Source organism: Vulpes vulpes, chromosome 5 (genome assembly GCF_048418805.1).
Source record: "Vulpes vulpes isolate BD-2025 chromosome 5, VulVul3, whole genome shotgun sequence".
Taxonomy (NCBI): Eukaryota; Metazoa; Chordata; class Mammalia; order Carnivora; family Canidae; genus Vulpes; species Vulpes vulpes.
The window spans coordinates 74,483,624-74,507,878 of NC_132784.1; the positions used below are offsets into that span (position 1 = coordinate 74,483,624).

Here is a 24,255-nt window from a genome sequence, read left to right on the forward strand (position 1 = left end):
TTTCCTGATTTAAGACCAGTCTACTCAACTCTGGGCGGCATATTTGTTGGTTTTACTGCTTTGACCAAAATGCAGGGCCTTTTTGCTTACATGGCTGAATTACTTAGCTTGGTCCCATAGCTACTTTCTTCTCAGCATTTCACAGCCTCCGTAAAGCAGAAAACATACCTTGGATTCAAAAGGCTCAGGTGTGAATCCAATTTGGAATTATTTATGTAATTCTGAATGAGTTACTAATTTTCCTTATTCCTAAATTTTTTCTTTCCTTCTGAAGTGGGGATACCTACTCTACCAAAGATTCTGAGAATTAAAACTTACACAACAGGCTCAATAGTCATTACTTTCATTCCTTCCCAATGTTTTTTTTCTTCTTGCTCCCTTAACCTGCCACGGCACCTTCACCTGACCAACTGCATGGACTCCGACAGGACAGGCTACTTTTTCTAAGTCCAGCAAAGCTGCCGTTTTGGTGGGCCTGCTTTAAAGGGCTAAATAGGATTTTCACCCCCACCTCGCCCCACCCTGATTTTCAGATCAGAGAGAAGTAATGCTACTGCTGTGTCAGCCTTGAACTTAGCACTGAGTAACAGATGCAGTTTCCATTTTGTCAGACTAGTTTGTATTGTAATTACAAGCCTTGAAGGAGAGGAGTTTAGAAGCCGACCTCACCTGGCTGGGAGGACTGAGAGACTATACTAGGATGGAATCTCACCGTACAGGGACAATCTCAATGCAGAGAGGGAAAGGAGGGTATTTTAGAGTAGAAAACTATAGAAACTGAGGTTGTGTTTAGGTTCAGTAAGAAGCTGGAACGTGGGGCTATGTTTTTTGTTTTTTAAGCAGGCTCTATGCCCAGCGTGGAGCCCATCCTGAGCCTCAAACTCATGACCCTGAGATCAAGACCTGAGCTGAAAAAAATAAATTAATTAAAAAAAAAAAAAAAGACCTGAGCTGAGATCAAGAGTCAGATCTTAACCGACTAAGCCACCCAGGTGCCCCATATAGGGCTATGTTTAAAGTTTCTTTCACCCTAAGGCTGCTTTTATGCCCTGCATATATCCCCATTTAGTCACTCCAAAAGTTGTAGGAAACCCCCAGATTCTTTTCTTCAATCAAGGCTTCAACGACCATCACATTTCCTGGGGGATTATTTCTTGGCAACTCACCTCAGCACTGCCAGGGAAAACCACCCACCCAGTTTCACAGATGCAACTTACTAGATGATCCTTATCTCAGTTCTTATTTACACAGGAATCTGTTTATTATTTTTGCAGGTGAACCTTAAGAGTCCCTGCATGTGTTTAATTAACCCTTGAATATATTCTAGATGTTTGACCGCTAACAGCCTATGTAATTTTATGGAGGACCACTGGTATAAGTACCCTTATTGGATCTGTAGCTTGGAGGAAGTCAGACTCACTGGACACTACTTCCTAAAATCCTTCATGGCCCAACTTGCACAGGCAAAACCAAAGCCCCGGTGCCCTCTGGTGGCAGATGGTGCTTATAGTCCACTAAGCTTCTCAACTAGGAAAAAGCACAGAAGCCACAGGATAATAAACATGGCACATTTTCCTAGATCATCTTTACTGAAGGTTTTTTTTGGGGGGAAAAGTGGGTAATGCAAAACATTTTTATATTAAAACAAATGCAGATAATATTGAATAGAATATAAAATTTACATTACTTTTTGAGACAAAGTAAGAGACATCAAAGACATTTCAAGGTAGGCTTCTCATGAGCTTCAGGCTGTATTCCTAAACCCTGAGGGAGAGAGGAGACCCCTGCATGCTCACTCTAATATTATGGGCGCTGCTCTTTTGATAGAGAAGTCTGAGAAGCAGCAAATTAAGTGCTTATTCATTTGGCAACATCCCAGTGGATTAAATTAGTGAAACCATATGCTTTCTCATCCTAGAGCATTTGAACCTGCTTTAAAAAGGCCTGAGTAAATAGGAGCTTTATGCTTGAGTTGAAATTATTTCCCTCTAAAATGGTATTTTTTTCTCCTATGAATGCTAATATGCCTAACTGAGAGTATGACATGCGAGGTGGTCAATATCCTAAGTGCCCTGTGGATCTAAGTGTGCATTACCAGGTAGGAAGGAAAAGCAAATTACTCACCTTCTGCAACAACAAAAACGAAAATTAAAAACTGAAGAAAAGATTATAAGATGATAATCTGTACAGAAAATCTGATATACAAAGACTTCACTCTTACAGAAGAGGCTACTGCTACAGTATTTGCTTCTCATATTTTTACAAGTTTCTTTTGCGTGGCCGCCGGGTGGGAGGGAGGAAGCCATTATGGCTTCCTTTCCAAATCTTGCTTGTTCTCTGTAATTTTCCCTTTGTTTTTGTTGTTGGCAACAATTTGTTACTTTGCAGTAAGAGACTGAAGGAGAGGATACCCAGTGGAGAGATTTTCCAGGGTCATTTAGCAATACATTCTTTTTTTTTTGAAGGATGAGAGACAGTTAATCAAACGAGCTTAAAAGCATTTAATGGGAGGCAGATTCTGATGGATGCTGAGGCTTTAGGGTCTACTAAAGAAAGGTAATTAATAATCTCCCATGTAATTTACCTTATTATATTTCTTAAGTTTTATGGAATTCTTTCTTTCTTGAGAAAGCCTTACAATTTTACAAAGCCTTAAAAATAAGATTCAAATCACATGACAACCTGCCTATACCTCTTGTAAAATGCAACTTTTTTTTTCTTCCCTGTTTAAATAAGGACTCTGGAGCAAAAACGTCCCGTTTCAGAATAGCAGAAGGGGACTATCAGTGGTAAATTATGTAGTGCTGGGAAAAAGAACAAAAAAGGCAGACACCGAACACCTCCATTTTCCCAAGATTAAATGATTATTAAAAAAAGCGCGCCACACTGTATAGAAATCAACATTCTCTCCCATAATTCTGTGCATCTGGGACTATAGAAATGTCACACTGTCCCTGCCCCACATCTTCAAATTAACATTCTCAGGTCACAACAATAAGTCTTCCCAAAGGGGACCTTCCGGAAAAACAAGCTATTTCCTCGGCTCATATTTCCCTGGAAAAAAAATAAAATAGAAACAAATAAAAGTCTAGTGTGAACACAAGGTCAGCCAGTCCAAATCAGCAGAGAGATGCAACCGGACATATTTCTGGAGACCCACTGAAAGGGCCAGGACTCGCCCAGGGCTCTCACTAGGGAGAAGCACTATGCACTCCAACTGCGACAAAGCTTCGTGAAACTAACTACAGGTGTGCCATGGGGATGAGGCAAGTTTGGACTCTAGCTGGGTTATTAAATGAGTCAATCATATAAAGTGCTGAGACAGTCCCATGGCTCGCTAAGGGCTAGCTTTCACCCAGAATGGTCAGATCTCTAGGAAGTATAATAGAATCTCACAATTAGGTCATAATGTTGTTAAGCTTAATTGAACAGACTCTGAAGTGAGACTGCACATAGATCCTGCTCTCACAAATACAGGCTGTGTAACACTGGGTTATATAATTCGTGTTATTTAATGGTTCAAAGTCCTAGTTTCTTCAGATGTGAAGTGGGACAAAAAGAATGGTACCTAACCTCATATGGTTATTTTGAGGATTATAAGAGCTGATACATGCGAAGCTCTCAGCACAATGCCTGATACACAGTAAATACCCCATCCAGATTTGCTATTGTCCTAAGCATTTAGGGGACTGATTACTCCCTAGGTAAGGTGTTTGATACCCTAATACATTTTCTATCTTTCTTTCTACAGTAGGGGGTTAGTTAGAAAGTAGGGAAAGAAGGGCCACTTTTCCTTTTAAATGGGGAACACAACAGGAGATTCCCCAATAGAGAGTGTAAGACTCAGAACGAAACCCAGAATGTTCATGGTGGGTCTGTATGGAAATCACTCAAGTGTTCTAGCCTGGATTCACATAGGGGCCTGCTGGCCTGGCATGCATGCTGAGCAAAAACAGCACTTAGGCTTTTTTATTTGGAGTTAAGGCTAAGGAAGCCTGGGCTGTGAACAGAGGCCTTTCTCACATGCATTACTAGTGCTATAATGTGACAAAGGGATTCCTTATACACTTTTACAATCCTTGAAAAAGTGCTTCCCACTTAAAAGCAGCTTTAAACTGCTAGCCATTTAAAGTGATCCTGTGCTGAATTTAGCACACAGCCACCCATTATTTAGGTTCCTAATAAAGCTTTATCTAGACTGAGAATTTCTGGTTGCAGATGACATACCTCACAGCAATAATAAAGAAGAAACTGGTGTCTGGACAAGATCATTCTCTAAAAAAATTAAAAGTAAGAGACCAGCTCCATCATCATCACTGTGACAATGTCATAAACAAACAACTTCCTGTTTCTCAGTTTCCTCTCTACTATACTCTAGGGAAACACATGAATAGATAAGGCGATTCTGAGAAGTTACAAAAAGGTGAGATTAGAAAAAAAATAACCTGACATTGCTGCCATCATTTTAACAAGGAGGGTAACTGTCTACCCAGACCCTATTTGTAACTTGAATGTGATCGGTCAAGAAACTTCTAGATCACATCTAGGGCTTCTTAATTCATTACTACTCCTGATGACTTCTAAGCAGCACATTCTACAACTATGCTGGAGTGATACAGAGAACACTATAAAGGGTACAGTGACTGGTAGCTGGAGAGTAATCTATAAAAATTAACTCGGAATTCCAGAGATGTTGTTTAAGAAAACACAAACAAGATAAAATCAAGTCTGAGAGAGAGGAGGGGTGAAGGGGGAGGGAGGAATGGAGAGGGAGAGAGAGAGAGAGAGACTGAGACAGAAGTACCTCTTTTTGTAGCATGCACCAGCAATCTATCCAAGAAGTATATATTGGGGAGTAAGGAGGGGATCCACCAGCAAGCCTGAAACAGGGGGGGAAAAAAAGATTAGCTCTTCCAATTAATGTTTCCAAAGCTTTCTCTCAAGAGTTCCATAAATCTCTGTCAAAATATTCTCCTACCTAGAAAGCTCCCCAAGAGGCAATTTGAGTTCCAATGGAACAATTATATCGCAGCAGGGAAAAGAATAAGCATACAAAAAGGATTTCCCTTCCTCATATTTAGGTGCTTTTTTTAATGATTTTTTTAAAGTGTATTTTCATTTATTTATTAATGAGAGACACAGAGATAGAAAGAGTGAGAGAGAGGCAGAGACCCAGGCAGAGGGAGAAGCAGGCCCCACGCAGGGAGCTCGATGTGGGACTGGATCCCAGGTCTCCAGGGTCACGCCCTGGGCCGAAGGCGGCGCCAAACCGCTGAGCCACCAGGCTGCCCCTTTTTTAAAATTTTTAAGTAATCTCTACACCCAATGTGGGGCTTGAACTCACAACCCCGATATCAAGAGTTCCATGCTCCCCCGACTAAGCTAACCAGGTGCCCCTCATGTTTAGGTTTGAAACAGCAAGTAAACAGAAACTCCAACCAGTTATGGATTTTCTAAATCTGGGTTTTTAATTTGAGGATGAATACAATTCAGAACCTAGCAATTATATAATTAAAATGCAGGGAAAAGGGATTTAAAAATTAGATGGGTGTTCAAAAGAACCTAATAGAACAATAATGCATCTAAACTATGGTGACGGGTGCCTGGGTGGCTCAGTGGTTGAGCGTCTGCCTTTGGCTTGGGGAGTGATCCTGGAGTCCCAGGATTGAGTCCCACATCGGGCTCCCTGCATGGAGCCTGCTTCTCCCTCTGCCTGTGTCTCTGCCTCTCTCTCTGTCTCTCATGAATAAATAAAATCGTTAAAAAACAAACAAACAAACTGTGGTGACTACATGCCTTACACAGGTATAACCCATAATCACTTCCTCCCTAAAAAATTTCTAAGGAATAGTATGACATTCAACTCATCCTTAAAGTGTGTCTTGGGCTAAAATGTGGCTGCTGCCCTATTGATCACAAAACAAAAAGAATGAGACATGACATCAAATATGATAGCTATCTTCAAAACTCCACAGGGGCTAATTCTAATTAACATTTTGTTTGAAAACAAGTCTAATGGGACTGTACTGGAACAGTCTGGAATTAAACACAAGACAAGATTTCTGCCCAATGTGGCGCAGGCACTTGGCATCTAGAAGCTGGAAGTCAGTGATGTCCGCCACGAGATCACCACCCACACTTCCCAACCAATACAGTCAAAGTTAAGAAACTTTCTGTGAGAAAAAAGAAAAAGAGAAACTTTTTATGGACCTAAATTTCCTAAATTTTCTATCTTTAAGACTTATTTTTTCTATGGGCCTTCTAGGAAAAACAGTGTATACAGGCTGCCTTTCAATCCATGACATAACCTTTGTAACTTTCATAAAAAGGACATAGGTTTAAAATAAAGGATAGATGTGTAAATAGAGTAATCTAATCACAATCCTGCCTTTCCAGAATAGGACCTAAACTATAGGTAAGTGTATGCTATCTGTAAGTACTTGAGAAATAGCCTTTATGGCCCTAAGAGGATATGAAGTGGCTGTTTATAATACAAATTGATGCCATTGCTGCTGCATGGAGCACATAGAGAAAACATTTAGGAAACCTAGTAATGGCAACAATTGTACTTTTCTTCCCCAAAACTCTTTCCTGGACTGCTCTGCCTGTCAGACATACACAGGCAGCCAACTACCAGCATAGGAAATGCAAGGCACTTACCCACAGTTGTTGACAGCCATAAGATTAGAGACAAGCACAAAAGGATAGGTCAACATACTGGCAAAAAACTGTAAAGTGGTAAAAAGACAGCTAAGTTATTAGGTCATTCTGCATCTTTAGTTTCTTCTTTCTTCTCCCTTAAAGTTCTAGTGCCATTGTGGTCAATACTCCAACACTGGCTTTGCTTTCTCAGCAACCCAGGAAAAATGAAATTACACATTTTTGAACCTGGATGCCTCCTCCTAACATACTGCTGCATCCAACAATTTAATAAAAGGCCAGAAGGCTTTTCTTGTTGTGACTGAGGCTTCTTTCCAGTAAACTGAACCACATTATTTAAGAGAAAAAGTAAATGCAATTAAATACAACAAAGCATTAAAAAAAAACAAACAATAACAAAACCCCCCCCCCCCCAAAAAAAACAACAACCTGGAAACAGTAAGAAAATGTGAGTGTCCTTCCAAAGATGATGGAAACTGCCTCAGAAGTTAACTACTGGAAGACTCCGCATGACTCAAGAGGGTAAAGCTCTTTGGGGCAGGACCAGCAGGGTGCGGTGGGAAGCAGGCCTGAGACTTGGGGGCACAGCTGTGGTGAGAAACGCCCACATGCCCCACAAAAGCTGAACAGACCAAACCATGTGGGCTTGTCAGTGCCATTCCTGTGACACAGGAATCCTGGGTTATTCTCACCTATGACAAACATTAATAAACTTAGGAGACTCTCCTGGGAGACATCACCTGGTTGCTTTGAAGTAGTGATGACACATGACCCAAGTAAAATTTAAAAGAAAACGAAACAAAACACAACTATTCCTAGAAGGTTAAGAGGATTTAAAGAAAAACTCACTCCTGTGACAGCTTGGGAATAACTCTTCATCTCACTCATGGTAGAAACCTAAAACAGGAAGAAAACCTTTATTAGAATGAGTGAAAAAAAAAATGATGATGTTAACAGTGAACTGCCACCAACCACATCAATATATATTCTATCTTTAAATTTTTAGTTTCTCTGATAGCCCAAAAATTAATTTTGAGATGAAAACATAAAATACCAATGAGGGACAAAATGATCAACTTGATTCAACATGAGGAGACAAATTCACATGACTATGATGGCTGAGGAACAAATGTAATAGCCCCAGGATTTAAAAAAAAAAAAAAGAAAGGGCAGTGAGACTGGTAACCTTTCCCCAAGTCCTAGAAACCCAATCCTTGGAAATGACAGTTGTAGTGTTATCTGAGGGATATGTGCCCAGCTGTGTTCCTGTGTTCCAGATGCTGAAGAGACCAGTCTCCGTACTCTAGAGGGACACAGCGTGGGTTCAGTCCTCCCTCTGTGTGTTCTATTTCCCATCATGCTATAGGGCTGCCTGTGTATAGAGAAGCCCACAGCTTCCAGGGAAGGCCAATTCTCAAAACCTCCTAGGCTGAGGTTTCTAAAAAGCCCAAACCAGGAGTCCCTTTAACACTACAGATGAGGTGAAATATACCCTTGCTATGCTATAAAACTGTCTCCCTTCACAGTGTCCTTGAAAATTACCTATCAATACAGATGCGATCTCCAGCACAGAGATAGGGCTAGATTTCTTAGGCTTACTCATATACTCTAGGGAAATTTTAGGTGCATCTTTCTATGGTAAATAGTATAGGCCATCCCATGAGCCTTTAAAAACTGGACTGATAATGTTTAGCCATATATCAATGAGTACGGCAAATTGTAACAAAGTGCCACTTTATCCTCTTTTTTTTTGTTTTTAAGAAGGCTCTATACTGAACCTGGGGCTTGAACTCACAATCCTGAGTTGAAGAGTCACATGCTCTACTGACTGAGCCAGCCAGGCACCCCAACCACCTTACTTTAAAGCTAACCAAGCTGCCCTGTGAAAACAATAAAGTCAGCACCAGTACATATTAACAAGATCACAACCTACCCCACTGTCCAGTGCATAGGTATTGACGAGGTAGGCCAGTGAGTTACAGAGCCACAAAGAAATGATGTCACCTAGGAGGCGAGGAATAAGACCCCTACATGAAGAAACAATAAAAATAAGAAGAACCAAGAAACGTGATCAGTGAAGAGATAATCTACTCAATACAAACACTTCTCAGAGATTTCAGTCTTCTAGAGAACTGAGAAGACACTGCCAGAAGCTAGCCCTAACTAGTTCATTATAGTTAATTAACTGTATTTGAGATTAATCTGTAATGACTTTCATTCCCATTTTTCAAATGCAGGCTGGCTACACCCCTCAAAGCTACTACACCCAGTGGTTCACCTTACTATTAATATGAGCAGGGGAACAAAAATGTACCGGTTTTGGAGAAGAGAATCAAATACAATCTTAGCTAAGCTACATGATATTCAAATTTGACAATGCTGAAAATGACAACAAAATTACAAAACAGGAATGGCCCAAAAAGAGAGAAGTAAGGGACACCAAAAACCATATTCCCAAGGCCTGAGTGGCCTTGGTGAGGCAGCATGGAGCAGCAGGATTAAATCACCCCACAGACCAGAGACCGGGTTCAAATGCCACTTACAGGTGCATGACTGGCAGCAAATGAACTTTGCAGAACACTAACTTTTTCTAATCTCTAAAATAAGAATAGCCTCCACACGCAATGTAGGGCTTGAACTCACAATCCTGAGATCAAGAGCTACATGGTCTACCAACTGGGTGACCCAGGTGCCCCCTCCCAGGCTATGACGTGCAAATAAAAACGGTTACTTGGAAACATTGTGAAAATTAAAAAGGACCATTTCTAGTTTCTGTTTTTTAATTAATTAATTGATTAATTAATTAATATTTTATTTAAATTCAATAATTTCTGTTGTTAATAAAAGAATGAGATGGTAGTCTAAGTTCTTCCAAAGGAAACCCAAGGGAACAAATACAGCCTTACAAAAATGTATTACTCTCAGGGTAAGGAAGAGAATTTTCCCATTTTTCAAAAACTAAGTTTCCTCAGTTTATCAACTGTACATCATTAGGAACTTATTATAAAGGTAGAAACTTAGAATTAATTTTTTTTAAAGATTTTATTTATTTATTCATTCATAAGAGACACACAGAGAGAGAGAAGCAGAGACATAGGCAGAGGGAGAAGCAGGCTCCATGCAGGGAGCGTGATGTGGGACTTGATCCCGGGTCTTCAGGATCACGCCCTGAGCCAAAGGCAGGCGCCGAACCGCTGAGCCACCCAGGGATCCCAGAAACTTAGAATTAACTTAACAAAATTTTAACGGAATTGAACAAAACAAAAACTCCCAAACAAAACACTAATTTCCAATGTTTTAGATACCCACAAGCAAAATTTTGGGATCTTTACAACAGAATTAAAGTAAGAGGAGCTTTAAAAAAATAAAATAAGAAGAGCTTTAATAGGGCAGCCCGGGGGCTCAGCAGTGTAGCACCCCCTTCAGCCCAGGGCGTGATCCTGGGGTCCTGGGATTGAGTCCCACGTCAGGCTCCCTGCATGGAGCCTGCTTGTCCCTCTGCCTGTGTCTCTGCCTCTCTCTCTCTCACTCTCTGTGTGTCTCTCATAAATAATAAAGTCTTTTTTTTTTTTTTTTAAAAAAAGGAGCTTTAATAGAAGTTAAGCAAGGAGTTGTGCCCGATTCTCATTAAAGCTTTCCACTCCCACAAATAACTGCATACGTAAATCAACAATTTACTTACGCAAAAAATCCTAGGATGCCCTCTTCGCGATAGATGGTTACTATGGAATCATAAAGTCCACTAGGTATAAAAGATGGAAAAGCAAAAATACATGAGGATTATTTTGGAGCTAGTAAAAAAAGAAGTTCTTATTATCACTTTTGACAAGGAAATTTATATCCCACTCCCTTTTCTGCCACTTACACTCTGCAAAGATAGCTGAATTTGGAGACAGAGTGGAGGTATTCCTACCTAAGGGTGTAGTCACATGGAGTCAGGGTGAATTTTGGCTTCAGTGGCTCTGCAACTTACTCTTGAGATCCTGGGTAATAAGCTCTTAAATCTGTCTGGGCCATTTTCTTCTATTTTACCATTTTTTGTTTGTTCACTTTTGCACAGATCAAATGATAGATCATTTTGTTCTGTTAACTCTTAAGGAACCATAAAAATGTAAGGCACTTCAATAGATCTCTTTGAAAACAAAAACACTTACCAGTACTTGGATTCTCTGCCAATGAATTGTACCATAGATCTCAGTGTGATCACTGCAGAACATAGAGAAAAGATTTTTTAAAACTACGTCGAGATAAATTTTGATAGCCCTGAAAAAGAAAAAAGGTTTTTCCATCTAAAGACACTCTGGTCTCTGGATAAGCTGGATAAATGCCAAAACAAGCAAGCAAACAAAAAAACATGCAGGCAAGGCTCTTTAGTGAATTCCCGTACCAACCTATCTAAGCTGTCAGGGGAGAGCATGCTATGAAAAGTAAGGTAACAAATCAGATTTCAGTTACCAACTGCAAACCTACCATGGAAGGGATGTGTGATGAGGGTAGCAGCGGAACGGGCCATCATTTCTCGAGTTGTCTAGAAACAATCAACACATACTTCTGAAATCTAAACAAATGACACTCAAATTCCTATGAGAAGTGATGTGGGCGACACAGCACTCCTACCCTGAATGTGATACAATAAAATACACTGTCATCCTCTCATACCTTTAACTCACAGATTTCGGTTATGGTTATTTCTCAAAATTGATGCGCAAAGCAGATTTCTGTTATCTTGTCAATTTTATAGATTGAAAAAAAAACAAAACCAAAAAAAAAAAAAAAAAACAGAGGAGTCACTAGCAAACAATAACCAAGTTGGAATGAAACTATGAGACCTGTTAGATTTTTAAGTTGCTTTCTTGCTGTGAACGATTTCAGAGATTCTGATATCTACGTTATACAAATGTCAGGCTCTGTTTGTTTAATCTGTGCCAACAAAACAACTTTGAATTGTTTTTCCACCACAACCCCGTAACTGTGTAGTATCTTAGAGCTGCTATTTATCTTAGTTTCTCTCTTGTTCAGGACTCTGTAGAGAAGTAGCAAAGAAAATTAAATATTCAACATTTGAGAGGTAGGTTGTGAATACAGCAGGTCAATTATCCATTTATGCATTTAAACATTATCCTCGATCATCTAGTTAAGATATCCCTAACCCCATGCCGATGATAGTCTTGAGAAGAGCCCATAGGACAGGATGGGGTAATTAAAGTTAAGAAAACATATTAATACATATAACTCTACTCTTTCTTTTTTTTTAAGATTTTATTTATTTATTCATGAGACACACACACAGAGAGAGAGGCAAATACATAGGCAGAGGGAGAAGCAGGCTCCATGCAGGAAGCCTGATGTGGGACTCAATCCTGGGACTCCAGGATCACGCCCCAAGCCAAAGGCAGACGCTCAACCACTGAGCCACCCAGGCATTCCATAGCTCTACTTTTTTATTAAAGTAGAAAACTGACAGAAAACAGTTGATTCATTTGACATCTAGACCTGCTTCTTTTGAAAGGTATATTTTAGAAAGCAGCATTTACTACAAGACTGTGATCTCACTAAAGACAATTAGACAATGTAGAGACTAAGAAATAAAAGAGCAGCTTTGAAAGCCATAAATATGAAGTCAGGCATGAAACAAACTCCAATGGCATAAGAAGGGAGTGGGAAATGGGTATGAGGAACAATTACGGGTCTGAATAATGCTATAAGAACATCTCCTGATAGGTAATATACAACACACAAAGGGCCTAGCCACTGGTTTAGCACAACTGTGCCAGAGGTCTACACCCCTATTAGAAGAATACTTTCAGTAGAAACCTCTTCAATTTTATTTCTTAAAAAAAAATTTTTTTTAAGATTTATTTATACATGAGAGACAGAGAGAGAAGCAGAGACACAGGCAGAGGGAGAAGCAAGCTCCATGCAGGAGCCCGATGTTGGACTCGATCCCGGAACTCTGGGATCACGTCCCGAGCCGAAGGCAGACGCGCAACCGCTGAGCCACCCAGGCGTCCCAACCTCTTCGATTTTAAAGATGAGCGGACAAAATTAGTTTCCTTGAAATGCATCTAATTCAGGGATCCCTGGGTGGCGCAGTGGTTTAGCGCCTGCCTTTGGCCCAGGGCGCGATCCTGGAGACCCGGGATCGAATCCCACGTCGGGCTCCCGGTGCATGGAGCCTGCTTCTCCCTCTGCCTATGTCTCTGCCCCCCCCTCTCTCTCTCTCTCTCTGTGTAACTATCATAAATAAATAAAAAATTAAAAAAAAAAAAAAGGAATGCATCTAATTCAAATAGCAAGCAATGCTTTTTTTCTCTTTTTTATGATATACATGTAGAAAAGCCTAAATTAAATTGACGGTCTAATTTCATTTGGAATAAACACTGAACATACAGGCCTGATAATCCTGATTTCACAAACTGCCATAGTGTATACACTGTGTTTCAGAGAAAGAGCATAGGAAACAATCAGTCTCTTACCTCCTTGATAACTTGGTCGAAGGAAGGTGTGACTTCTTTCTGTACATTTCCAGAGCCTAAATCCTAGACATTAAAATGAAAGAAGATAGATATCTTAATGGCTGTATTTATTACTGTCATTTAAAAAAAAAAAAAAAAGCTTTTATTTTGTTTTTAAAGCATTATTTGAGAAAGAGAGAGAGCGCATGCGCACCTGCATGAGTGGGAGAGGGAGAGGGAGGAGAGGCAGACTCCCCACTGAGCAGGGAGTCCGACGTGGGGCTCAATCCTAGAACCCTGGGACCATGATCTGAGCCAAAGGTAGATGCTCAAATGACTAAGACACCTGGGCGCCTCGAAGGATTTTTTTTTAAGATCTTATTTATTTGAGAGAGCAAGCGAGTGAGAGTGAGAAAGAGCAAGCACAAGCAGGGGGAAGAGCAGCCAGAGAGAGAAGCAGGCTCCCCAAAGAGCAGGGAGTCCAATGAAGGGCTTGATCCTAGGACCTTGGGATTTTGATCTGAGCTGAAGGCAGATGTTTAACTGACTGAGCTACCCAGGTGCCCCAAGATTTTGTTTTTTTAAAAATAATCTCCACATATGACATGGGGCTCGAACTTCCCACCCCAAGATCAGGACTTGTACACTCCACTGAGCCAGCCAGATGCTCCTATCTTGATGGTTTTAAATAGAACTGTTCAAACTGGTGGTCACCATGTATGCCAACACTCACTGAAATGAAAGGGGAATTGACTGCTTGTTCCTTCTTTTTTTTTAAAAGATGTTATTTATTCATTGGAGACAAAGAGATAGAGAGAGAACACGAGCAGGGACAGACACAGAGGGATAGGGAGAAGCAGATTCTATGCTGAGGGGCTGAAGGGCTCGATCCCAGGACCCTGGGACACGACCTGAGCTGAAGGCAGACGCTTAACCAACTGAGCCACCCAGGTGCCTAGTGCTTGTCCCTTTCTCCTAAAGAGGACCAAATAGCAATAATAACTTGCAAGGGAGAGGCGCTCATGCATAAGTCAGCTCCAACATACCTTGACCTTGTCACATTCCTGGTAATGCTACAAAGAAGAGAAAAGAAAGGAGGATTAGGGCTGTCACAATGTCACTGGGAGAGGACATAAAATGAGAATAAAACATGTTGGGTTTTTTGGCTGGGTATCTCCAATAATTTTTTTTAAGGTTTTATTTATTTATTCATGAGAGAGAGAGAGGGAGGGAGGCAGAGACACAGGCAGAGGTAGAAGCAGGCTCCATGCAAGGAGCCCGATGCAGGACTTGATCCCAGGACTCCAGGATCATGCCCTGAGCCAAAGGCAGACGCTCAACCACTGAGCCACCCAGGTGTCCCCAATAATTTCTATTTCTAATTAATCAATGGAAAGAAGTGTCTCTAAGATAATCCCATTGCTAAGTTTAAGGCATTAGCCAGACAGAGGAATGAGCAAATGAAAACACATCTAAAAGAAGAAACAGGAAAACAAATCCGAATAAAAATCCAAGGGCATTATTTACTACACGCACACATTTAGCAAAAATAAGCTGGTAAAAACATAGCCTAGCACTAAGGCTATGGAAAAAACCTGAGTTTTTTCATGAAAAAGCAGGACCAACGCCAAACAACCTGATTAAAAAATGGGCAGAGAATCTGAATATACATTTCTTCACAGAAGATACACAGATGGCCAAAAGGCAAATGAAAAGATGTTCAACATCACTCATCATCAGGCAAATGCAAACCAACACCACAATGAGATATCACCTCACACCATTTAAACTGGTTATCGTCTGGGCAGGCTGGGTGGCTCAGCGGTTTAGCGCCACCTCCAGCCCGGGGTGTGATCCTGGAGACCCAGGATCGAGTCCCACATCGGGCTCCCTGCATGGAGCCAGCTTCTCCCTCTGCCTGTGTCTCCGCCTCTCTCTCTCTGTGTCTCTCATGAATAAGTAAATAAAATCTTAAAAAAAAAAAAAAAATATATATATATATATATATATATATATATATATATAAAAAATAAACTGGGTATCGTCGAAAAGAAGTGTTAGAGATGATGTGAAGAGAAATGAACCCCGATACTGTTGATGTGAATGTAAACTGGTATAGCCACTGTGGAAAAGTTTGGAGATTCCTCAAAAAGTTAAGGATAAAACTATCATAGGGGCTGACTGGCTCAGTTGGTAGAGCGTTTGACTCGATCTTGGGGTTGTGAGGTTTAAGCCCCACACTGCGCATATTTACTTAATAAAAAAAAACTTAAAAGAACTATCGTAAAATTCAGCTATTCTACTTCTGGGCTAGCTATCTGAAGAATATGAACGCTAATTTGATAACATATACGCAAAATTATTCACAATAGCCAAGATATAGAAACAACCTAAAATGGCCATTGATGAATGAATGGATAAGGAAATTACACACACACACACACACACAAAATGAAATATCGCTCAGCCATTAAAAAAGAAAATCTTGCCATTTGGGACAACACGAGTGGACCTTGAGGGTATCAAGTTAAATGAAATTAAGGTAGAGGGATCCCTGGGTGGCGCAGCGGTTTGGCGCCTGCCTTTGGCCCAGGGCGTGATCCTGGAGACCCGGGATCGAATCCCACGTCAGGCTCCCGGTGCATGGAGCCTGCTTCTCCCTCTGCCCGTGTCTCTGCCTCTCTCTCTCTCTGTGACTATCATAAATAAATAAAAAATTAAAAAAAAAAAAAAAAGAAATTAAGGTAGAAAGAGAAAGATGCAAGCTGTGATTTCATTCACATGTGGAATCTAAACAAATAAACCAAACCAAACCAATTCAGACAGAAAGAACAGGTTACCAGAAAGGAAGGGTGAAATGGGGATGGGGTCAAATGTATGGTGATGGATGGTAACCAGAAGATCACTTTGTAATGAATACATATGTCAAATAATAATGTTGTACACCTGAAACAAAGTTATGTGCTGATTTTACCTCACTTACAAAACAAAAGTAGTACCAATACCAAATTAGGGCAAGTCTCTTTCCTTCACAGTACAAAACAGAGAATTGGTGCCAAGTCTCAATAGCTAAAATCGCCTCACTTTTCCTTTTGTATCTGTTTCTAAAACAAGCGAGAGAGATTTTGTTCTCTTCTAGAATACTGGATACTGCCAGAGTTTAGACTATATTTGAAGAGGAAATATTATTTGTGGGGTATTTCAGAAATAGAAGATGGGCTAGTGAAATATAAGCAGCAACCAAGCCACTTGTCCTACCAGATTAAAAAGATAAGACAACACTTGCTTTTTTTTTTTTTTTTTTAAGATTTTATTTATTCATTCATGAGAGACAGAGAGAGAGAGCAAGAGAGGCAGAGACACAGGCAGAGGGAGAAGCAGGCTCCATGCAGGGAGCCCGATGTGGGACTCGATCCTGGGACTCCAGGATCATACCCCAGGCCGAAGCCAGGCGCTAAACCCGCTGAGCCACTCAGGGATCCCTCTTTTGTAAAAAGATTAAAAAAAAAATCATAAGAAAGAGAACAAATGTCAAGACTAAGCAAAATGGTGCTTTGGGGTCAAATTCCATGTCTTCAGAGTAATTCTAATAGTTTCAGTTTCAGGCATATTTAAAAATTCTCACTCATTTTTAGTAAAATTGTCTACCTGTCCTTTCTACATTATTCTGAACAGAATTCAATTTCATTCTCAGATACACAGAACTCTTTCTTATAAAGGCTAACAATTTCACCGACCCTGAATTGGTCTTTCTTCTTGACCGCACAAAGCTGCTTTTGATACTAAGTGTAGTACCAATCCCTTGTTATATTTTCCCTGGGCTACATGTGAAATGCATATTCAGGGAACCTGGTTAACTCGACTTTATCTTACTCTTCCCGTTCAGAAGGAATTGTTTCAAGCAGTACTTACAGTTTTGCTCTAAGTCCATATGTAAAGCCATAGAGCCCCCTGACTAGGAAACGGCTGCCTTTCCCTATGTAAAGTTTACTTGGGTAAGGGGAACATTTTCACTGAGCCCAGAGGAGGGTGTGGCTGGGGACAAAAGACTAGTTGTCAACCCACCAAAAACATGTGCCCATTAAGACTCCATTACTCTGACCCATGGGTCACCAGCATGTTTCCACATTCAACCTACAAGGACAACAAGAGTAAGTATAAAGTGGGGCGCCTGGCCGACTCAGTGGGTACAGCATGCAACTCCTGATCTCAGGGTTATGGGGCTTGTGAGTTTAATCCCCTCACTGGACATAGAGCTTACTTTAAAAAAAAAAAAAAAAAGAGGAACACGTGTAAAGAATAACAAAACAACTGAAGGGGGAAATAGCTTCCATGTGAGGACCCTAATGAGGAACCTCTCCAACTCAAAAATCAAGGAAAGTTGAAGAGAATTTAAAATCTAAGCCAATTAGTACTCATATGTGGAATTTAAGAAATAAAACAATCATAGGGGAAAAAAAAAAAAGGGCGGGAGGCAAACCAAGAAACAGTCCCTTAACTAGAGAGAACACAGTGATGGAGACCAGAGGGGAGGTGGAGGTGTGAAACAGGTGATGGGGATTAAAGAGAGCACTTTCGATGAGCACCAGGTATTGCATAGAAGTGCTGAATCACCATGTTGCACATCTGAAACTTTATTACACTGTATGTTAATTAACTGGAATTCACATGAAAACTTAAAAAAAAAAATCTAAGCCAATGAGATCATGAAACTGTTCAACAAAATCAAGACGTGCTCATCGGATGATAAAATATTAGAAGTAATGTTAAAGCCTACAAAGTAAATGAAGGATTGTGCTGAGTACTATTTAAGCAGTTAGTAAACATTTGGAATTTAGGACATCTGATATGTAGGTTATTACATAGATTTGATTAGGACATCCTGCTACATTTATTGAGTTAAAGCACAGAGGATAACATACCTTGGTGCCAGTAGGAGACAGAATAATGAACTAGAAATCCACTAGTTTTATATTCTCCACCACACTCATGCTAAATACCTTCCCGTGGACTGTTCTAAATGGTACAGAATTTGTATTCATAACACCTTTATAAATATAATAAGGGGCCATTCTGTTTGACCTACATGGTAATTTGTACAACTGAGAAACCAGTACCATCAGAATCATTAGGTTTGGCATCTGAGGTGAAAAGAAGATGGCAAAACAAAAGGATCACTGAGAAAGAAATGTAACCTTGATGTTTTAACAAACATGTTGTGAAACATTTCAAACATAAGAAAAATCAAGAAAATAATTCATCTACATATCCATTACCAAGGTTAAACATGTTAACTTTGTGCCCTTTATGCTTCAGATCTCTGGCCTTCTTGAAACAAAATACCACAGATCCAGAGAGCCAAAGTTTCACCCCTCACTTCTTCTCCCACTTTCCTGAAGTAACCACTAGCCTGAGATTGATGCACATTTTGGTGAGGTTTAAAAAAAAAAGGCTTTCTCCCCCGAAATTTATATAATACATTTGCAGAAACAGTGCACAAGATACAAATGTACAATGGAATAAATAATTAAAAGACCAATATCCATACAGTTGTGATCCAGGTCAAGGAAAATCATTTCCATTACCCCCAAACCCCATGTATGGATCTTCTCTCCTTTCCCCACAAATAACCACTACCTTGACTTTGATGTTTATCTTGTTTTGTTTTGTTTTGTTTTTAAATAAGTTTCTGGGGTGCCTAGCTAACCCAAGTCAATTCAGCATGTGACTTGTGATCTCAGGGTTGTGAGTTCAAGCCCCATGTTGGGAGTGGGGCTTACTTTAAAAGTTTTTTAGGGACCCCTGGGTGGCTCAGCGGTTTGGCGCCTGCCTTTGGCCCAGGGCGCGATCCTGGAGACCCAGGATCGAATCCCATATCAGGCTCCCTGCATGGAGCCTGCTTCTCCCTCTGCCTATGTCTCTGCCTCTCTCTCTCTCTCTGTGTGTGTGTGACTACCATAAATAAATAAAATTTAAAAATAAATAAATGAAAGGTTTTTAAAAATAAATATAAAAAATAAGTTTGTATCAGAAAAGATCTTACTAGGGATAATGTTAGAAATAAGAGGAAAATACCTTCAGAAAGAAATACGTCTATTTTAATCAGCTTCCTTCCTCCTTCAAAGAAATAAAATGAGCTATACAGGAGATCAAGGTGTTTCTGTTCAGAATGACTGGTTCAGAGGAAGAAGGCTGTGCAGATCAAAATCAATCACTTCATTTTATACAAATTCCCCTTGTATCCCAGGAAAGAAATAAGAATGGGTATTTGAAGTCAATGTTTTCAAGAGGAAGAAAGCCATGGTCATAAATATACATCTGAAATTGGTCTTGGTCAGTACAACAAACTGCATAAAAGATAATCTAAATCTTTGGAAGATTAATTGATTTTCTTACCTGTAAAACTTTACCATGGACTACAGTTCCAAGGACACCTGAACACAGTCTTGGAGTTAAGCCTGTGAACAACCCACGCTTCCCATCGATGCTTGCAATGTGCTGAGCTAAGAATACAAGTCAGAGATTTAAATTCCAGCTGAAAGAAATGGTTACATAGAAATTTCATGTAAACATGGTTTCTGTATCTTTTCTTTCAATAACTTCTGCCTATCACCGTCCTCAATATCCTCCAAATTCCAAATAAATCAAAAACACTTACCATAACAAAACAGACCAGGAAGCTGACATACTTGCCGCCCAAAAATATTTCGTCCTATTGTTGGAGGAAGAGGCTCATATCCCACCTTTAGAAACAAGAGAATATATCAATACTAAGCAATATTCCCCAAAGTGTCTTGGTTGCAAGGTTATAAATTTTTTTTAAAGATTTTATTTATTTATTCATGAGACACAGAGACAGAGAGGCAGAGATACAAGCAGAGGAGAAGCTGACTCCCTGCAAGGAGCCCAATGCAGGACTCTATCCCGGATCCTGGGATCACGCCCTGGGCCAAAGGAAGATGCCCAACTGCTGAGCCACCCAGGCCTCCCGCAAGGTTGTAACTTTTAACCCCAGTTAAAATGCACTGTATGTTTTCTAAGGCAATGATGAAGTATCATCCTTGTCAGTTTCTTACTTTGTCAAATGATAAGACTAGTTTCAGTAAACTCCAAGCTTTCTTTTGGCTCAAATTCTATAAAGTAAACCATGTAGCTGAGATAGACTAATATCAAATTGAAAATAGAATAAGGGAACTTTTGCATTAGGAAAGCTACAGTTTATGTTGGAGGCTCAAAAATATTTTCTAAAGAAAAATCTAACACTTTATCTGTTTTAAAGATTTTATTTATTTGAGAGAGAGAGAGAGAACATGAACAGGGGGAGGGGTAGTGGGAGAGGGAGAAGCAGGCTCCATGCAGAGCAGGGAGCCCAATGAGGGACTGGAGCCCAACGTGGGACTTGATCCTAAGACTCTGAGATCATGACCTGAGCCGAAGGCAGACGCTTACATGACTGAGCCATCCAGGTGCCCGAAAATCTAACACTTAAAAAAAAAAAAAAAAAGATTGATTTATTTATCTTAGAGAGACTGCAGGCACTTGCTGGAGGAGGGAGGGCGGGCGGGGCAGAGGGAAAGGGAGAAAGAATCTCAAGTAGACTTGACAGTGAGCATGGAGCCCTACAGGGGCTCAATCTCACAACCCTGAGATTACGACCTGAGCTGAAATCATGAGTTGGGATGCCCAGCTGAGCCACACAGGTGCCCCTGTAACACATTTTTTAAAAAAAAGTAATCTCTGCACCCAATGTGGGGCTTGAACTCACGAACTGGGAGGTAAAGAGACACATGCTATACCCACTGAGCCAGGCATCACAAAAGCATTTTTTAATATTTGGACAAAACAGAAGACTAAGCCACCATCAACTTTGTATTTGTCTAGCAAGATGAAACACTCAAAAAGCAAATGCAGATACAACTAGAAAATAAGTATAAGCTAAATCCATGTTCAACAAGCAGACTGTCGTTAACAATCCAATGACGACCATATTAGAATTAACAATTATCATTTTATTTTTACAGTATATTCAGCATTTTTGGTGCTAAAGGGAAACTTTAGAGAATGAGTGCCACAGGACTTGGTTTTGACTCGCTATTACTGTGATTCTTAACCTGTTCAATTAAGTAACTCCTGACTGAACTCCCTGAGAGTGTTACCATACCACTATTTTTAAAACTGAGTATTTGGAAATTACACCAAAACCCTTAAGACACTCAGCAATACATAGAAGAAGTACTGAGTAATGGGCTCCTATGAGATTGACTGCAAAATGCTGCTTCAAGACATGATCTAGCTACAAATGTGCCTATTCTCTTTTAGATGTCACAGCACATCTCAAAGTTTTGTTCTTAGTTAAAATATAGTAGCCTTTTACATATGGAACCTGAATCCAATGGGTCAACCAAGTAACACATAATTTGGAGCAGCATCAACTGCTGAATAAGAAATGTGGCTCTCTTTATCATCTTGCATATTTCTGATGGAAAGGAAGGACAGGGGTTCTAACAACTCCTTTTTTGGTACAACGCATGACACAATTATGTCAACGCTCAAAAAAGGTTTAAAAAAATGAATGGCATGCCCAGCACAGGGAATTCTAGAAAGGCAATTAAAAATACTATCAAATAGTGTATCATCAGTTAAAACCTGACTTACTTGCCTGTGAATATAAAATACGGCTTCGGATTATTTTACAGTAGATCAGAAACTAACATAAATGCTTGAACTCTTCCATCTGAACTATTCCCAGCCCAGACAGATGTGATTTTCACTGTCATGAGCCACATGGGCTGTGGCTGGAGAGTGCTCAGTGAGCTCAGTGTGAAACCTGAAATTTGAATCAGCAACCACTCCATTCTCACTTCTGAATGAGCTTCTTGTGTTTACCTGGGTATCTGGGGCTAAAATCTCGGAACAGAACAGCAGCAGTAACAGTAGCAAATAAAAATGAAAAAAAAAAAAAAGGCTAATAAAGTGTTGGCTCCCCTCGAATTTCAAATTGGTTTTTAACAGATCTCATGTCCTGCGTTTGGGGCGGAGGAGGAGGTGAATGCTGATTTCTGAGAGGCAGGAGGGGAGGGCTGGGAAGCTTGTGGTGGCAACTGGCCAGGACCAACCTCAGGGAAGAAAAAACAAAGTTCACGGGAGCCACCGGGATGGGCAGAGCAGGACGGCAGTTGGCTGCGGGGAAAGGATCCGGCCTCCCGGCTTAGGCAGGGAGGCGAGACCTGGGGAAAGCCCACGGGCAGTACAACGGGAGCCGCGGGCAGTGCAAGCTGTGCCCGCGGGGAAGGAAGGGGCAGCAGCAGGGAAGGAGCATCTCAGGGGACTGAAGGCCCGGGAAGGCTGGAGCCGATCGCCAAGCGCCGAGGGCAGCGGCGACCGAACGAGGCGCCGGGCGGGGAAGGGGATGGCGACGACTCATACCTGGATGAGCACCTTCACGTACATGAGCGGCTGGGACAGGATGGTGAGGCCGGAGCCCAGGAGCACCTGACTGGCTGCGTCCGCCATGATGGCACCCGCGGACGGACAGACAAACCGAGCCACTAAGCGACCGAGCCGCTCCCGGATCACGTGCCAGGGCCGCCGGCTCCACTGGCCCGCCCGCGGCGCGCGCGCACGCACGCAGCGGCGCGCGCCTCCCCGCCCAGGCCCTGCCCCCCGCCCCGCCCCGCCCCGAGAAACGGCAGGCGCTCGCGAGCCGGCGCAGGGGGCGGGGCGGGGCGGGGCGGGGCGGGGCGGGGCTTACGGGCAGGCGCGCATGCGCCCTGGGGCGGGATCCGCGCTCTCCACTCGGAACGGCAGTTTCTCTTGCGCTTGCGCAGGCCGGAGCGTCCGGAGGAGGAGAATGGGCGTGGCGATGGGGGGTTGTGACCCTGACAGCGAAGGCAAGGTCAGAGGAATGGAAAAGTTGAAAAGAGTTCTCTGTTGCGTTGTGCCTCTACACTTGCCCTTTGGGCATCAGCAACATAAGGTACAAGGGTATTCAGTACCATAAACAACCTAATGGCCGACGGAAACTAGTTAAGCCTGATACCGAACAATGAATCCATCAGGGGGTTGACATTCATTCATTCATTCATTCATGCATTCATTCAATTAATGGTACCTCCTCGGAAATGGCTTCTCTGACCTCTATTTCAATGCCCCCCGCACCCACCATCCCAGACGCCTGGGTGGCTCAGCAGTTGAGCATCTGCCTTTGGCTCAGGGCGTGATCCTGGAGTTCCGGATCCAGTCCCGCATCGAGTCCCCCATCGGGCTCCCTGCATGGAGCCTGCTTCTCCCTCTGCCTGTGTCTCTGCCTCTCTTCCTCTGTGTCTCTCATAAATAAATAAATTAAATCTTAAAAAAAAAAAATGCTCCCCCCCCTTATTTCCACCACAATGTCCGGTAGCACTTATTGTATGAAATTATTTGTTTGTGTTTTCCACCAGAATGCAAGCTCTGGGAGTTCAGGAACTGGGACAGCCTTTGTTCACTGTTGTACATTGAGCGCCTGGCACATACTAGGTGCTCGGTGACTATTGTATGAATGAACAAACACTTCAGTGCCCTAGAGGCTACAGGCTGTTGCAGGAAAAAGGAGAAAGGCATTGTCCTTAACCCTTCAGCCTCCAGTTCACGTGGTCTGTAGCCAACAACACATACTGAGGTAGAGCATGGCTCAGAGAATGAGGTACCTAGAGGAGACTTGTATTTGGATCCTGGCTCTCCTTTATATATAAATGATTCCGAAAACATTTTATCTTCTGTTATTCAGTTTTTCTAAGGATAACACTATTACCTACCTGTCAGGGTACTTATTTATTTGAGAGAGAGAGAGAGAGAGAGAGGGGGGGATTGAGTGTGTGCTGGGAGGGTCAGAGGGAGAGGGAGAGAATCTCAAGCAGGCTCCTGCGTGAGTGGGTAGCCCTGAGCTTGACTCATCTCAGGACCTAGAGATCATGACCCCAGGGGGAATCAAGTTAGACACTTAATTTAACCTACTGAATCATGCAGGTGCCTCTTGGGGTTATTATTGACTGGTAGGTGGAATTGTGCATAGGATAAGATTTTTAAAAAAGATATTGCAATAGTTTGGGGGGGTTTTTAGAGAGAGTGAGAGAGAGAGCATGAGCAAGCAGAGAGGAGCAGA

The 24,255-nt window shown here is 41.5% G+C and overlaps 1 protein-coding gene across 1 annotated transcript; it reads right to left on the minus strand.

Annotated features, from left to right (window-relative positions):
• Positions 1-1,568: 1,568 nt before the first annotated feature.
• MTCH2 (mitochondrial carrier 2) lies at positions 1,569-22,774 on the minus strand. The gene is made up of 13 exons (XM_026003980.2): positions 22,542-22,774; positions 19,774-19,858; positions 19,512-19,618; positions 14,162-14,188; positions 13,137-13,199; positions 11,131-11,188; positions 10,815-10,866; positions 10,343-10,402; positions 8,594-8,687; positions 7,510-7,557; positions 6,661-6,728; positions 4,805-4,880; positions 1,569-3,054 (listed from the first exon to the last, which is right to left on the minus strand). The coding sequence occupies exons 1-13, from the start codon at positions 22,626-22,628 to the stop codon at positions 2,968-2,970; spliced, it is 912 nt and encodes a 303-aa protein (XP_025859765.1). The 5' UTR covers positions 22,629-22,774; the 3' UTR covers positions 1,569-2,967.
• Between the last annotated feature and the right edge of the window lie 1,481 nt (positions 22,775-24,255).